Below are 18,062 nucleotides of genomic sequence, written 5' to 3' on the forward strand. Positions count from 1 at the left end.
ATTCTTTTATTATTTTGATACGCAGGTTATTTTACAGCCTCATATGTTGCAACAAACCTCACTCATGTACAAACCAAAGAGAAAGAACAACTCAGCAGATGTAAGCCTGGTCTGGATCTTTTAGTACAATTTTCTTCCCCTCGTTCTAAGCCCTAAACCCTTCGATAAAACAAGAATATCTTATGAAATGCATACAAACATGCAACAAGAAAGTCTCTCATTTTAGTTCCAATTTCAGTTTTTCACATCAACATAACAGGACATCATATCTGCATATGTATCTCATGTGGATGGCTAGAGCTCAGTAAAGTACAATGAATTGAATCAAGGGGTGATTGAGCACAATAATTCTCTAAATTCATAGAGTAAATAACAGTGTATCAAAGTAAACCAGTTATATCATTCAAACCTTAGGTAATAAGGTTAAGGAATCAAATGTACCTAAAATAAAAGGTTAAAGAATTAAATGTACCAAAAATATAAAGTTAAGAATTAAATATCAGCAAGTAGTAAACTGCAATGTTCAATCATTGATGGATACCAACCAATATTATTATACAAAGTGAAACGAAACAAAGAGGATATGCACTGAACATGGAATTAAGCAAGGTATAACAGAGAAAACAAGTGTATTCTTACCTACTCATTAAGCAATGCCTATTCAAACCATTTAAAATCAAATGACAAAACAAACAATAAAACATATAAATAATAATATAATAAATTCATACCACAGCATAAGGCTCTTCAGTATGAATCAAGGAAGCTTCAGTAATGTCAAATTGTGAAATCATTCCCCTTTGTCTGCTGTTTCTACACACTGCAGTTTTATTTGTCGTGGCACATCTGGCAGATGATTTGTGATGTCTTAGTAGTTGAACAAAGAAAAAACAAAGCATCTTTTGCTACAAATGTATATCGATAATGCAGTTAACAGTGATAAACAATAATTAAAGTAAAATAAAGAAAATCTAACCAATCTACAAAGCCCCTGATACAGAGAGCAGTAAAACCTGCTTAAGGATTTATAAGCAAAAAGAATTCTTCCCTACAAGAGATTGCAATAATTATAACAAACAAGAAATGTATTCCAATATTCCTAATAACTTCTCATTGTTTAGTTGCTAATATCATTTTTTATATAGTATCACACTTTCATTTCAAGTAGAAAATATACATGAAAAAAATTAGAATGTAAGGTCCTTCAAATTACACTGAAAAAACAGTTAATAAAATGTTGATAGAAAAGGAAAATCTGTAAAAGATAAAAGGATTGGTAATTGATGAGAATTTGAAGGTGAAAATCAGAGATACATGAGTGCTGAGCAAAGGTTACCATCTTACCTGGAATTCCTACACTTTTCTGGCTATGGTGAACTGGTTTAGCACTTTTATTCTCATGATGCTGTGCAAGTATTTCCAGTTCACTATCTGTTTCTTTCCCCCTAGTGATGTCTCCATATTCTTAGCAACAATTAAGTCATGGACTGCATCTTCATAGTTGCACAGTGCAGCATTCACTTTACCTCTTCTATACCACACCTACAATAAAGAAATGTTACTGCCACCAGAAACTGCTTAGTTTGGTGGAATCAGCACAAAAAACAATCACAAAAGGAAAGGAAAGACTGGTATATGCAACATTGAGACAAAAAGAAAGCTACATCCGTAACAAGAAGATAGAGATATTTCCATATAATAGGGCATATATATAAATTCTGTGTCTCAAATCACATAACTACACAAGCTGAGCTCAATTGGACAAACCCTCCTACAAAGACATTACAATCTTGTGTTAATTTACTCCTCAACCATATTTTTTTCTTTAAAAAATTAATAGCCCATTTTTCACAATTTGATATAGACAGTATCGACGATCTTCCTTCACTGTGAAAAACATTTTCTCCATTTCGAACGCTGGCTCTCTCTACCGTCTGCTTCACTTCACAGCTTTATATCTTCCTTTTCTTTTTGCCTCCACTGTGATTTACTAGTGTTCTCTCGATAAACTCAAAGGGTCCAATCCTGTTATTGGTCCATGTATTATATATAAGTTTCGAATCTAGTCCATTTAATTTTTTTTCATTGAAATAGTTGGTTAATTTTTTTTCCTCCAGTTCCAATGTTTCGTCTTAACTAATATGGATCGACTCAGTTTGCACACCTGACTTTGGTGGGTAAGTCTCCTAGCGGGAATTTTCTGCATACACAATGACTCAAATTTGAGACCTTACTTAAGCGATATCAAATTATTTATCACTTGAACTAACTCATGTTAGGTACAACTAACTATTGTTAATATTAAACAAAAGAAATATAACGAGCTGTAAAAATAAAAATATTTATTATAATACTCTAATAAAAAATATATCATTTTTCTATTCATTTTCTATTTCGAATAATTAAATGAATCAAAAATATATTACACGAAAAAGTAAAAAAAAAAAAGCAATGATAATTTAAGTCTAAAACAAACAATAGTAAATTTAACAAACAGTTTTTTTATTTAACCATTAATATTTAATTTATTAATTGATTAATCTAAAATAACTCTCGCAGCTCATTATAAGAATAATTCTCTCGATCGAATTTACTTTGTTCATAACACTAAAATCAAGTTTTTTTGTTTAAAAAATCTAATACCTCGTCTCAATTAAACCACTCGATTATTAGTTAATAAATGATTTTTTAACTACTCAATTTGTTGTAGTATTAGAGTATTCATTTTGTTCTCTCCATAGAGGCTCTGAGTTCGAACTGAATTTGACACTATTTACAATATCAAAAGGTTAAGAAAAATTTAAACATATAATATTGTGTAATCACCGCTTCAATTTTAAATTTTGTCAAAACATCATTAAACATCACCGCTTCAATTTTCTTTTCCCAAAGCTTCCATGAACTGAAACAAGATCTTAGCCGAGAGCTGTATATAGGACTCCAAAGTACCAAGGCTTGAAACTTTTGAATTTTGCTATAATGTGCGCCCAAAATAAAGAAAATCAATAAGAGAGATAATGAATGATTAACAGGTAACAAAGTGTTTAGCATCACGGAGATAATGCACTGGTATCTACGTTAATACTCCACCTACAGAGAGATGATCCTTCGTAGCGTACATGCAAAAGAATACAACAATATGAGAAATGCAGAGGAAATTTTTGCTCCAACAAAGTTTATGTAGCCTAATATCGAGACAGCGGACATCGATAACCTCGACTCTTTATAAACATCCTAGCTTTACAGAAGCGTCTCTAACTTGGTTTACCACCCCTAAATGCTGAAAGGGAGAAGAATGACCTCGTCCCTGAAAAAATGGCAAACAATGGATTGCAATTCGACCATCACAGTGAACAAATAGGAAACTGCAAGAGAGAAAAGAATACGGAAATTGACCTTTAGTAGTTGAGGCTGTTGCAGAGACGCTGACATGCTGCATTTTGCGAGCATCAAACATTCTGATACCTGATTGAGCTGCATACACAAAATCCACAATACTTTCATAATGAGATTTGTTTGAAAATATTTTGGTATTTGCCAGAAAGTTGAGCAAAGAAGAGAAAGAAGCATTAAAATAATTTTCATATGTGCTTTTGACCTACAACCATCTAGATTCTGTAACAGTTTGACACAAAGCATTTATGATTAAGGGAAAATATACCAGATCGAAGCCCGTGAGAACTCAAATTATGGTCAAAGCCATCAGACAGCAATGTATTTTCTGGCCCATGGTCCTTTATGTTAAGGGCAACCTTTCGCATTAGGTTATCAGAATTTCTCTTATTAGTAACTTTTGATTCTTTTGTGTCCTCCTCTCCTTCAGAAAAGACTGATGGGCTAGACCAGCTAGTTATATTTGCATCCCCTTTACTCTTCCGAGCAAATTTTAACAGCTTCTTTAATCCATTGGGTGCATCTTTTTGGTAAACCATTGCAGGCAGACTTTCAGCATTTCCCCATTCAGTAATGTAACCTTCGCTGCTTTCTTCTTGCAGCATCTGTGACAGTGAGTGTCGCACCCGTGGACTTGTTGATTCAACAGGTGCTATGTCAGCTGAAGATGTAATTTCAGCCGTTTTGTCATCACATACGTTAGGCAGGTTCTGGTGCTCTTCTTTTTCCACCCAAGCAGTTGGTAAGATGGTTGATTCTTCCTCACATTGGGAAGACCCGACAATAGTTTTTAAGCCGGCATCAAGACCAGCAGCAAGTTCATTAGCACTCTCAACGACATCACCATTCTGATGGCTATTCAACTGTGTTTCTGATTGAGTAGTATCATCACAATGATCCAGCGAAGAAACATCCTGATCCTGATGCTCACTCACCAAGATAGAAGCATTAGCAATCACATCACTCTCTTGAGGATCAATAGAATTTTCAGTGATCTTCAAAGAGTTCTCCAACTGAGAAGGATTTTGTCTTGTTAACACGACCACTAGACGTTAATCCCGAACCTTCACGGAGAGATGGCTTTGATTCCAACGGAACGACACTACTTTTCTTCGTAACCTTGTTATACAAACTAGGCTTTGCCGGATACATATTGGAAGAGTCCCAAGGTGCCGCTGCTGTTTTTGTTTTTGTTTTGCTGCTTTTCATCAATTTTTGTTCCAGCTTCTCATTCTCGGCTGCCTTTGGATTTCTTCGTTGTGGCCGGGAATTTTCCACTTTAGGACTCGGTTGAGCTACTGCTTTTTCTGATTGAGGCTTCCGACGTGTTGATGTTGTGCCAGAAGAAGAAATTGCTCCTGGAATTTTAACCAGTGATGGTGCTGAAGGCCATGAGCCCATGACTTACGAATAGCAGGCAAGAGGGATGTTCTAGCTGAAACCTTCTTTTGAGCTGTAAGTTTATCGGTTTCCTTCCTTGTATTAGCAGGCTGTGAAGTATTCTTCAGTAACTTTTGGGAATTCTTAACAGTTATTTGGGACTTCGTTGGAGGACCATTTTTGTGAATACTATTCACATTGGTGGAAACCATTCTAGCTTTCCTCTCATCAAGATTTTTTAGCATTGCTTTCAACTTGGCTTCTTTTTCTGCATGATTTCCAACATTCTATCCTCTAAGTTTTTGATCCCTCTTCTCCTTGTAATGGTGATAAAATCCACCTCTCTGCTCTGGAGGCAGATTTTGTCCATTTTCTATTTGAGGCTTCTTATGGCTAACGAGTTGATTTTCCGACATTTTTTCGCACATTTGGTTCAACTCCACTTCCTTCTGTTGACACCATTCAACTGTGCTTTTTGACGTTTCATTATCTTCTTCTTCATGTAAAATATCTGTGACCTCTTGAATATTTATATGACTACAAGAGCTCTCTTCCAGCCTTTCTAACCCCACGTCAATAGTTTTCTTGATGTTTACCGCTTCAGTACTAGGATCAGATTCCAAATTAACTTCTGCAGATCTCTCCGTAATATCATTATCAATGTCATTATGGGAAGGCTCTGAAACAGGATGATCTTGAGAACCATTCTGTGATTGGGATTGGACAGCTGATTCACCCATACTTGCACTCCATCTTCTCAATGCAGGCTTTCTTGGACCAAGAGAAACATTTGCTAATGAGTTCCTTTTTGGAACATCAGCAATCTGATCCCTTTGTTTACTTTCAAAAAGACTTATTTTATCTTGGACACTCATGCGCTGAATATTATTCTCAGGTTTCTTAATGTGTTGGGATACTTCCTCTTCGCTATCATCTGAAGCTACATCTCTTTGAAATGATATCTTTTCTCTATCAGGAAAGTAACCAAGGCTCTTTATGGTCAGAGCAGGGGCTCTACGTCAGCCAGTCCTCCCAATTTGAACCCTTCTCATTGGAGATGCTGACCGTCTTGGAGATGCAGATCTTATAAGAGCTAAACTTCTTTCTGCAGATATTAGATTCTCCTCACTTGAGTCAGAAGATTCCTCACTTTCTGTTGAGCTTTGATGTTCAACCTGCGCAGCTTTCGCTGTTGAAACACTATATTTAACGGGTGTTTCAGAACTTACTGGCTTTGAAGTTTTATTATTTCCATCAGTCTTGTTTATGCTGCCAGTAACTGAAGTACGAGTGCATGAAAAGCTTTCATCGTTATGAGGGTTAGCAATTTCGCACTTTTCTCTTAGCTCTAGAAACATGCACAAAAATTTCCTGCAGTAGATATTAACAAGATCATTGGCTGCTTATAATTCAACTCAAAAACTGTTACAAAAATTTTGAGATGTAAAAGAAGATTGCAATTGCAAATTCTTTGGGCAAATCAAATCCAAAGGATCGATGCACTTTTCTTTTGGAAGGCAACTTACTTTACATCACTAGCTCTAAAATTTTCCGGAAACTTCACCAGATGAGTGATTTCTTCATAGGACCAGGTTTCTCCAACTGCCTGGTTAAAAGCTAAACTAACTTACTTCTTAATGATGTAAACCTCGAGCCCATATCACGTAAGAGCTCATTCCTAGCAAAGGTTTCCAAAGGTTGGTTGAATTTGCAGGAGAACGAGAAGACTAAAACACATTAACTAACAAAATATTACATTATATTTATTAATGGAGTGAAGAACATACTTTGATGTTTCTAATGATGAACTCTGGACTCCAAACTGCTGAGATTTACCATTTTCGCTACTTTGATTATGATCTTGGTGACCCTGAGAGAACGAAAGTTTAGCAAGTGAGATCTCCAACATAAACAACAAATCCAAACACATTAGGACACAGGATACTTACCTGAGCACATACTGAAAGATGAAATCTTTTAGCTTCCTCCAATTGAGACATCTCAGCTTCAATAACTTTAGCAGTATCCAATAAATCAGTAGAACCCACAATATCTAAGTATCTGAGAAAGCAAAAACGGGTGAATACAAAGTAGGAAGGAACCCCATTGCTTTCCCAGTAACATACAGAGTAAATTAAGAAACAGAACCTGGAGAAAGTAGATAGAGTAAACCATGCGGGAGATTTGAGATTGCTGGGGGGTTGTAGTTTGTAATTAGCGGCATTGGAATTTGAATTGGAAATAGATCCGCGGGTGTACAAGTTGTTTAACTCGGGCAAATGAGGCAAGAGTTTTTGAAGAACCCCAACACTCGGTTTCTCTACATTTTTACCACGACATGTATATGCTCGTACATTGAAACAAACAGTAGAGAAAATAATTGAGAATTTGCACAAACTTGCAGAAAAAACTAAAGAGAAATGAGAATGAACCTGTTTTGAGAAGGCATAATCTGAATGATTGCGTAATCTAAAATCGCATCTCCTCCGTCCATCTCTTCTGGGTTCTTCTTCTTCCCGTTGTTCATCTAACAATTCAGGGAAAAAAAGAGTAGGGATTGAAACTTAGCTTAAGGTTAAATCCAGGATCTGAAGAGATGCGAAGATCAAAAGAATGTGCATTCATTCACACTTTACCTTTTTTACAACTTCTTGTGCAGTGGAAAATGGAATTTCCATAAAAACAAAAGTCCAGCATTTGATTTGTGAGAGACAGAGAGTAGAGAGAGTAGTGGTGAAAGTGGAATGTTGAAGCTACTTTAAAGCAAAAACAAACACATCGCCATTTCTAGCTTAAGAACGGAGCTTATTGAATACACTTTTTTTAAAAACTTCAAATTCCATTATGATTACTTACAACCGCTTGAAGAAAAAGAAGAGGTGAAGGACCACGTGATCCATACCAAACAATCACCAAGGTAATAATTGATCCATGATATCATAATCTACTCTCCAGATCTCTTCTGTTGCGCACCATCACCGACAAGCATTTCTTATGTATTTAGATTTCATTACAAGTTATTATTTAGTATTTAATACTTTATATCACATTTATATTTACACAATAAAGAGGAAAAGAATGTTCCATTCCTCTTTCCTTGCCCCATAAGCACAGCTCACACTCAAACTGATTTCACCACTCATAAACACCATAACTAAAAACATAAATTACTTTCTTCGCTTCTTCTTGTGTAGGGTGATGAATCGGCTAGACAACACCAATATATTAGTATCAAGTTAACACGAATGTAACAAAGAATTTGGAAGAAATATTAATGATTTGTGGAAACGTGATTAGAGAAATTACACGTCAATTTTATCGAAGAGTTGTACGTTTTTTATATAATCTTAAAGATACAACTTTAAATCTTATAGACATTGTGAGTTGATAATTGCTAGAACCATCGAAGCATACGAGTATTTATACAATCTTAAAGGCAAAACTTCACTGCATAAACGAAAATTCTATGTTGAAGGTGTGAAAAAAACATCGAGTTTTAGTATAAATCAATAATTTAAACATTATACAACTTGAATCTTTATAACACGCTTCGAATCATACGAGTCACAATTAGAAGGTTAACATTCCATTATCGTCGACTCAAACTCAAATTCAATTTTTTTATAATCAATTTAATCAAATTAATAGAATATATTCAAAATATTTAGTTTTTATCTCAAATGGAAATTTAATTTTATGAGTAAAACCACCCATTCATCATTTGTGTTGCTCTACATGCGGGTACTTGCCTAACTTCTAATCCAAGTTCACATTATCATGGACTAACCAAACAACTTCAATAATTAAAGAAATTGTTATTATTTCTAGAAGTCTTAAGTTAGAGCATGATGTTTAAGCTTTTAATATTAAATAATTAAAAAAAATTCAAACAAATATTATTTTATAATCACTCATATTAAATAAAAAAAATGTTTGCATTATTATTACTCCATTATTTCATATTTCATTCAAGCACACAACCCTGAGATTTCCCTTTCACTCCACCATCCCTTATTCGCGACACAAACACACGCTTCACACATGATAAGATCGTTTAGACCACAAACTAAATGAATTTCTGATACAATAACGGTTAATAACGGTACAGTTCCGTGAAAATCACAAAACCACCCCCCGCAAAAAAATTCACAAACAACTCAACTAATATTACATTAAGAAAATCCTAATCAAAATCAAATCATTAGTTAGACCACACATGAACTAAACCGAGCCTATTACCCGTATAAATCTCATTGCGGTCTTCGTCATAGAAAAGAGCAGTGATATCTTCTAATGCTTCTGCAACCGTGCTTCTAATTCTCGACGTGGTGCTCTGTGTTTTCGAACTGCAACTACATTTGCCACTGCAGCTGCATTGTTTGTCCACAGGGAAATTGTTGCCTGCCCTTATTTTAGCAAGACATTTCCCAGTCAATATATTGCTGATATTAATGGAGCCTGTCACAACAGGGATGTACCAAATTCATTAACCGCACACAGAAAGGTGAAACAAATACAAAAAGATGCAGGAAACAAAGATAATTAAAATGAACAACAAATTATCCTGCTTTACAAACATGCCAAGCGTTTAAACGTGAGTTTTAGGGTTGTATTTCGAAGAAAGTAAGTAGTTTAAAGAAAATACTAACCGTTTCCTTCAGATAATGGATCATCAGAGTCAGCCTTGCAGTATGAGATAATGAGGTCTTGATCACTTGTGATGTATATATTATTAGTGTTGCAGTCAGGATGCCACAAAAGGTGATCCTCAAATGAGGTTACAAGTTCTCCACGGAAATTCCACACAGCCACTGTCCGATTTCTAAATGTAAGGAATAACTGGTTCTCATACAGAAAAATAAATGCTGATGGGGTCGAAAATTCATTTTTGCTAACTTCTGTTAGCTCAGAATTGCGGACCTGCACAATTACAGTGTAGATTCTTTTAGCTTCCAAACTTTCTACTTTTGGAATGGAATAAATGAATATTCACAAAGATGCCTTACATCAAGAATCTGGAGGTTTTCATTTTCCTGCTTCACAAGAAGCTTTTCATTGAACTGTTCAATGAAATCAACCTTCTTATTCCGGTGAAGAAGATGACTAAAAGATTTGAGAACAGTACCATCCTCTATTGAAAGAATCTTAAGAGGAACATGGCCACCAACTTTAGCGAAAATCAATAACATGATCCCTGGACTGTCAAAAATAAATGATGGAAACAAAGTCAATTACGTAACGAGACACCATAAAAGCAAACAGGGCACCATTTGATTGTTACTCCCGGTACTTATTCTTTTATCTCCAGTAAAAAGGCAAAAGTTTGTTTAGACTAAATAATACTTATAGTTTAGAAAAATAGTAAATTTTTACAAGAATAAAATGCATAATGTATACAACAGTTAAGCAACAATCAAGAGGAGCCTAAATTATTATCAACTATCAATACGTAAAGAAGATTTTTTAATAAAATAAAACGTACAGAAGAATAAGAAAAGCATAAAGGTTCCCTTTTATCATCAATGAATGAATCTTTATTCTTGCAGGAAGAAGACATAACAATCGTGAAAGGAGTATTACCTGATTTTAATCTCTTGCACATTTCTATCCGATATGGAGTATAACATTGTATAATTTTTTAGGTCAAACACCTTGTATATGCTGATTACAAAACAAAACAATATATATCAAATAAGAAATCTAGTTAAGGAACCAATTGAGTTTAGCACAAAAGGACATTCAGTAGGTGAGTAATTACCTATCCTGAGCGGAATAGGTGAGCACCTTCCCATTTACATCATCAAACTCAACAAAACCAGGCCACTTCAGTGACTCGGATTCAAAAAGAGCAAAACCAGCATCAGGTTGACCTCTCCGTAGATATCTGTCCATCAAACAGAATAGTTTAAGAGTGGAAACGTGCCCAAAAGCAGTAATTCATGTTTTACTTTGATATTTCCCCCCATTTATCTTTTCAGATCAAATTGGAATAAGACAATTGTTCTAAAGAGGTTTAAAAGGATAGACATACTCAATCCTTGTGCTTCTGCATTTCAAAGAGCTGAAATTGTCTGATGCATAAACAGAGACTGTGATGAGCGAGTCATTGTTTTTATTGTAAAACAAGCTTCGTATAACTTCATCAGCAGTGACATTTAGAAAGCATATTCTTTTATTAGTTTCTGCATCCACAAACAATAGATAACAATACCCCCAATTTAATTCTTGATGCAAATAGAAACAAAAAAAGGCAATCAAAAACAAGTTTAGAAGGTAAAACATGGTTCCCACCTCGGCTAAATGCTGCACATATACCAGATTGGGCAAGAGCAAAGACAATGTCTCGTGCAGCTACAATCTCTATAATCTTTGACCTCTTCCTCAGAAATGATAATACCATCGAACAATGTCCTTTTGGATCATGAGTATCATATTCCTCCTATGTATATACATGCAACATATCACCAACATGAATTTAGTAAGCAAGCTCAATAATAACAGCAATGCAAAGTAAGCCCTGCGGCTACACTAGTAACAAATCACCTATTGACTTCCAAATTTATCCTTTTGCTTGATAGACTTCAATCAAAACAAAAGGAAATAAATGCCCTTATCTACCTTACTACTTAATGTAGAAATAAATACAAAGATCACTGTTAAAAAAGATGAACTGGACTAAATAGCAGGAATGTATCATGATTATCTGAACACCAGCAAATAGAAAAAAAGAATCTAAGTTTAAATGTCAACCTATGCATTTGAGCTTATATTTCTTACTCGAATTTCTCAAACAAGCTTTATCATATAAGGAAATAAATAAAATCGACATCCGGAATCTTTGGAACAAAATTCCACCATTTCAAACTTTTTCTTTCGCTATTAATCATATTCAAAAAATTAAACAGCCATAAATATAAAGATCAATAAATTTTTAAAAATGATAAAACTGAATCAGGTTTGTAGCAATAGTAAGATAACATGGAAAGGGTGGATGCAACTGTAGCTATTAAAAAGAGATTGTGTATCAAACTAATTTGAACCCCATTGATTCAAAACTAGAGCTTCCTTTATTTCTACCATAAATTTGCAAGTGTGGCTAAAATGGTCAATTTTTTGGATTGTTATCAAGAAAGCGTGAGAACCTCGACCTAGTTCTTATATCCGAACGCAGAGTTCTCATGTAAATTGAACAGAAAAAGAAAAAAAATCAAAGTTTTAATAGCAATACCAGCACATAAAGAATAAGATTTGTGCAATAATGAATAATTAGAGTAGGGTTAGGTAAATTAAGTAAAAGAAAGAACCTGCAAGCGAATGTTGCGGAAGCGCTCCTGGGCGTCGATGATGGAGAGCGCACGGTGTCGCTTGGAGCAAATTTCTCTTCGCTGAAGCTTCTTGACGCTGTTAACAAAGCCATCCGCCCTCCCTCTCTTCTTCGATGCGACTATTCTCCGTCCACAGCAAGGCCTTGGGCTTACCGCTAATCTCCGCCCACCATCCATAACTCTTTGGTTTCCTCCTTCGAATCTAACTAAGGTCTTCGCAAAACCCTAAGTCCGAAAATACCCGATAGCCGCTGCTGGTGATGGTGGTGGTGGTTGCGCTGGGACTGCAGCTCCCATAAAATTAACAGCCCTCCTACTCCTAAATCCTCCAGTTCTAGGGTTTTGCTAAGTAATACTGTGCTGCCCAAACAATTATCTACCAGAATACTGTCTACTCCCTAGCAGAAGATGAAGATTATTCATTTGTTATATTTTCTTCCTCCTTTCTTCTTTCCGTCTAGGCATACCGTACGATTTACTTTTCAATTTCGAATTGAAATGAATAACTAAGTAAATAAATAATAGGATTTTTATTTAGACTTAATACACTTTTAGACCTCTTAAACTATACATCAAACTAATTTTTTGTGTCTAAATTTTTTTTATTAAAAGTAATTATCTGAAGTTTTGTCTTTTACTTTTAAGTGTCTTATTGTTATATTTTCTGATTTTTTAAGGTTTAATATATTTTTTTAGGTACCTAAGTTATAACTCAAATTGATTTTTGGTGTCTAAAGAATTTTTCGTTAAAAATATGTATTTAACATTTCCAAAGTTACACTTTTAAATGTTACGACCGTTAAATTTTATTGTTATCTGACATATGTCATACATATAAAATTTCAAAAAAAATATTTTAAAAAAACTCAAAATCTCATCGTTGATTGATCACTGTTTGTATGTAACTATCACAGTAGACACATCAAAATCATCTCACTGTTGTGATTAAAACCTAATTCTCCACCCATCGTAAAACTTTATCAATCATTTTGAAAAGCACCGCAAAAGGTCTCATGTTTTCTAAGTTTTCCTTCGTTGTTTTCCAACAACTTCGATGGTCATAGTTGGCCGTAAATTATATTGTCACCACCATTAAGTTCTTCGTCTTGCTCCGAACAATCATCATCGGTGGAAGTGAGGGTGGGAGGGATAGAGACGATGCAAAGGAGGGTTTGATTTTTTTGAATTTCTTTTTAAAATAATATTTATTATTAAAAAATAAAAATATAACGATATGCGCCTAAAAGTATAATAGAGAAAACGTTAGACATTTACTTTTAACGAAAAATCTTTGAGCACCAAAAAGTAATTTGAGATATAATTTAGGTGCCTAAAAGTGTATTTTTTAAAAAAAAATAAAATTTTATATGTGTGGCACATGTTAGATAACGGCTAAATTTAACGGTCGTTATGGTTTAAACACCTAAAAGTATAACGTTGAAAATATTAGACACCTATTTTAACTAAAAAAATCTTTAAACACTAAAATCAATTTAACATATAGTTTTAACTCATAAAAGTATATTAAGTAATTTATTTACTCATACCGTTACTGAATTACATGCGGTATAAAGTTAGCATTTACGTGTGAGCATATTATTTACTGTTAATGTACAGATTTTTTTTTATTAATTCGGGAGAAATACAGGACAATAATTATTTAAAAATATTTTTTAAACCTTTGACATTAAACGTTCACACTCTTAGTGTTCAAACCTAGGTCATTAAAGAATACTAACATTTTTTTTACCACATGAGCCACTTGGTTCGTGCTTGTTAATGTACAAATTAAAGGCATTAAACGGTAAGACTCAGAGGCATAGGGGCGTTCAATTGGTCGGTTAATCGAAATTCTAAAATTTTACTAACAGAATTTTTTTTTTCCTTTAACCGTTAACCAAATCAATTTTTTTTAAAAAAAGTAATTAACCAAACTAAACAAAGTTCAGTTAACCGATCAATAAACCGAATTAATTGAAATTTATAAATAATATATATTACATATTAAATATTCTATATTTTGAACTAATTCGGTTAAAATCGAAGTTTAAACACTCTAGTAAATAAAAAAACATATAATATATATTAGATTTTTAATAATTTCGGTTAATTCGGTTAACCGATCGATTTTGAACCGAATTAACAGTTAATCGACCGAACCTAAAATTAACCTACCGATTAATTGAAAAAAAAAACTTTGGTTCGATCGGTTGAATTGGTTTTAATCGAACTTTGAACACCCCTACATAGGCGAAGTGTACATATGATCCCCGACTATAGGATAGTGCTTTATTGAGTTCTTTAATTATTAAAAGTTAAAAAATGGTCCCCTAATTATAGAGAGTTTTTTTTGATAAGTCCCTTGACTATTAAAAGTTACAAAATGATCATTTTACTATTCATTATGTTCTAAACTAATCATTTTCAGTTAAAATTTAGACGGCAATCTGAGCTGCATATTAACCTGCAGACTGAGATATGATAAAATATGATATAATAATCTCAAATGACTATCATAACTCAGTCAACATGTTAACGTTTAACTCAGAAGACCGTTAATTTTTTAAAGGAAAATGATGAGTTTGAAATATAATAAATAGTCGAGTTGTCATTTTGTAGCATTTAATAATCAAATTACTCAAAAAAGCAACTCCGGTGTACCATTTTATATTTTTTAACCATCAAGAAATTCAATAAAACAATGTCTTATAATCGAGTGATCATTTCTATACTTTACCCACAAAAAAGTTGCACCATAACTATAAGTTATAGTATTAATATGTCACGACATACATATGGTCAGATTTCTGATTCATTCTAATTTGATTTAAAAAATTAATTTTTCCACCTACATTAGACTCCATCTGAAATTTAAAAAGGTTTTCCCAAATTTCTCTCTTAGGCATTTATCTCATACAATTTCGGATCATTGCCCCATTTTAATTGATGCTTGTGCTACTGTTGCTGGAAACTCAAATTCTTTAGATGGCGTTTGGTTGGATAGAATCTCTTAGAATTGATGGGAATTGGAATCTAATTCCACCACTTTCTCATGTTTAATTTAAGTTTTTCAAGGGAATTGGAATCCCTGATGGAATTCAATTTCATAAAAATTGATGGAATTCAATTCCCTTGTTGGAGGGAATTGAAATTTGACCATACTACCCTCATCAATCCTTTGGTAACTTATTCATATATTGAATAAAAATATTTTTATTATTTCGGGTCGGGTCGGGTTTCTAATTCATATATTCGGGTCGGGTCAGGTCGGGTGAAACTTTATTTTGGTCGGGTCGGGTTCGAGTTTAGGGTGAAAAAACCGACCCGACCCGACCTGAAAATATATATAATTCAGGTCGTGTCGGATTAAGTCATTGTTTTTATTAAATAAAAACAATTTTTTATTATTTCGGGTCGGGTCGGGTTGGATTTCTAATTCATATATTCGGGTCGGGTCGGATGAAACTTTATTTTGTTCGGGACGAGTCGGGTCGGGTTTTTTTAAGTGTGATATTCGGGTCGGGTTGGGTTCGGGTTTAGGGTGAAAAAACCGGACGACTCGAAAATATATATAATTCGGGTTGGATTAAGTCACTGTTTTTATTAAATAAAAATATTTTTTTATTATTTCGGGTCGGGTCGGGTCGGATTTCTAATTTATATATTCGGGTCGGATGAAACTTTATTTTGTTCGGGTCGGGTCGGGTTTTTTAAGTGTGATGTTCGGGTCGAGTCGGGTCGGGTTTTTTTAAGTGTGATGTTCGGGTCGGGTCGGGTTCGGGGTTAGGGTGAAAAAACCTAGATCAACCCGAAAAAAATATATAATTTTACCTTATATATTTAGGAATAATTATAATAATACCCCTCTATATATATAATTTTTTTCAATTAAGTCAATGTTTTTATTGAATAAAAATAATTTTTTTTTATTTTAAGTCGTATCGGGTCGAGTTTCTAATTCATATATTGAATAAAAATAGTTTTTGGTAACTAATTAACATACTCCGATTGGAATGTATCGAAATATTGATATATCTTTTGGTAACTTATTAACATATTTTGATTGCGATGTTTTAACTTATAATGTTTATTAGTATGCTTTTTATAATTTATTGAAATGAATAATCAATCAATACAATAAAAATTTAATATTTTTTTATTTTTTATAATATATTACTATTTGTAAGTTGTAAAATAAAATAAAATAAAGCAAAAAAATAAGAAGGGTAATTCTGTCATTTTACATTACTAAAATTAAATTCATTTGACATGTCTGCGAACCAAACAGAATATGGAATTGGAATTTCCTACCAACCAAACAGAATATGGAATTGGAATTTCCTACCAACCAAACAGAATATGGAATTGTATTCCAATTCATACATATTCCAATTCTTTCACAGATTCTAATTCTCTCATAAACATTCCAACGAACCAAACACCACTTTAGTAAATTCTTTCCGTTTTGATGCGAATTGGATTTTGGAAGATGATTTTGAGGAAATGATTCGTTCTTGTTGGTGTTCTGTGGATGGTACTGTTCCCTCAAAACTCAAAAAATTAGATACAACAATAAAAAGATGGTGTCAGAATCTTAAAGCTCAACGCTCCCATGCCACAGACTCTCTCAAAGCAAGACTGGGTTTTTTATCTTCAGCAGACCCAGATGATGAAAACTTGGCTGAACTACTTGAAGTCAAGTTAGCTCTTAATTTAGAATCTACCACTATATTGGATCAGGTTCGGCCTTCTATTACTCCCGAGATTAATGCTACTCTTCTGGAAGCTGTTTCGAAGGAGGAAGTATACACTGCAGTCAAGCAAACGGCCCCGTTAAAGGCTTTGGTCTTGATGGTTTTCCCGCTCTTTTCTATTGGCATTATTGGCACATTGTTGGAGATGAAATTGCTGCTTATTGTATCTCAATCATTAATGGCACTTGCGATTTAAGTGAAATAAATGTTACGAGTATTGTTTTGATCCCAAAAATTGAATCCCCTTCGACTATGGAACATTTTCGTCCTATTAATCTATGTTCTGTTTTGTACAAGATTATAACAAAGGTTCTTGCTAATTGGTTTCGGTATTTTTTAGATCGTTGTATTGATCAAACTCAGAGTGCTTTTATTCCCGGTAGATTGGCTTCGGATAACGTGTTGATTGCGTATGAGCTTATGCATTCCATGGAAATCAAAGTCTTGTGCAAAAGGGGCATCTGCGCAAAAACTTGATATGATAAAGGCATACGATAGAGTTGATTGGAGTTTTTTGAAAAGTATGCTTCTTCGAATGGGTTTTGATCATAGATGGGTTTCATTGATAATGAGATGTGTCACTACAGTCTCATATTCAGATAATTTTAATGGTTGTAATGGATCATTTTGATCATAGATGGATTTCGTTGATAATGAGATGCGTCACTACAGTCATATTCAGACAATTTTATTGGTTGCAATGGTGATTCGTTTATTCCCGCTCGCGGTCTTCGGCAAGTTGATCCTACTTATTTATTCCTCATTTGTGCCGAGGGTTTGTCTTTTATTCTGCATTATGCTAAGGCAACTGGAAGTATTTCGGGTACAAACGCTGAGAGATATGGGATGCCAATCACTCATAATTCTCGCTGACAACATCTTATTTGGCGAAAGCTCTTTACTCGAAGCAGCACGATTCAAAGATTTAATTATTGCCCATGAACAAGCATCAGATCAGCCTGTAAATTTAATAATCTACTATTTATTAAATCAGTGTTGCAAGCCATCCTTATATATGCTATGCAATGTTTTTTATTTCCAAAATCTTTATGTCGAGAGACTATTATGAACAGATTTTGGTGGCGCAATAAAACTACAAAGAAAGGGATTCACCGAACAAGATGGAGCTATCTTAGTTTACCAAAAAAAAAAAAGCTGGTGGAATGGGTTTCCGCAATCTAGCGAAATTTAATATAGCTCTGTTAGCTAA

The 18,062-nt window shown here is 33.9% G+C and overlaps 2 protein-coding genes and 2 pseudogenes across 2 annotated transcripts; all 4 read right to left on the reverse strand.

Annotated features, from left to right (window-relative positions):
- The window catches only part of LOC120151324, a 40,019-nt pseudogene extending 38,110 nt beyond the window's left edge, over window positions 1-1,909 (reverse strand).
- A 1,160-nt stretch (window positions 1,910-3,069) lies between these two features.
- On the reverse strand, window positions 3,070-5,840 carry LOC120151370 (annotated as a pseudogene).
- A 522-nt stretch (window positions 5,841-6,362) lies between these two features.
- On the reverse strand, window positions 6,363-7,558 carry LOC120151325. Its single transcript, XM_039163829.1, has 5 exons — window positions 7,549-7,558; window positions 6,922-7,300; window positions 6,723-6,834; window positions 6,561-6,643; window positions 6,363-6,451 (listed from the first exon to the last, which is right to left on the reverse strand). Exons 1-5 carry the CDS (start codon window positions 7,556-7,558, stop codon window positions 6,391-6,393), a joined length of 645 nt encoding a protein of 214 aa, XP_039019760.1. The 3' UTR covers window positions 6,363-6,390.
- A 1,263-nt stretch (window positions 7,559-8,821) lies between these two features.
- Window positions 8,822-12,567, reverse strand: LOC120151294. The gene is made up of 8 exons (XM_039163801.1): window positions 12,078-12,567; window positions 11,065-11,212; window positions 10,805-10,955; window positions 10,532-10,657; window positions 10,354-10,434; window positions 9,780-9,972; window positions 9,423-9,693; window positions 8,822-9,231 (listed from the first exon to the last, which is right to left on the reverse strand). The coding sequence occupies exons 1-8, from the start codon at window positions 12,273-12,275 to the stop codon at window positions 8,975-8,977; spliced, it is 1,425 nt and encodes a 474-aa protein (XP_039019732.1). The 5' UTR covers window positions 12,276-12,567; the 3' UTR covers window positions 8,822-8,974.
- Window positions 12,568-18,062: the final 5,495 nt, after the last annotated feature.

This window comes from Hibiscus syriacus, unplaced genomic scaffold, assembly GCF_006381635.1.
Source record: "Hibiscus syriacus cultivar Baekdansim isolate YM2019G1 unplaced genomic scaffold, ASM638163v2 tig00111053_pilon, whole genome shotgun sequence".
In the NCBI taxonomy this organism is placed as follows: domain Eukaryota; kingdom Viridiplantae; phylum Streptophyta; class Magnoliopsida; order Malvales; family Malvaceae; genus Hibiscus; species Hibiscus syriacus.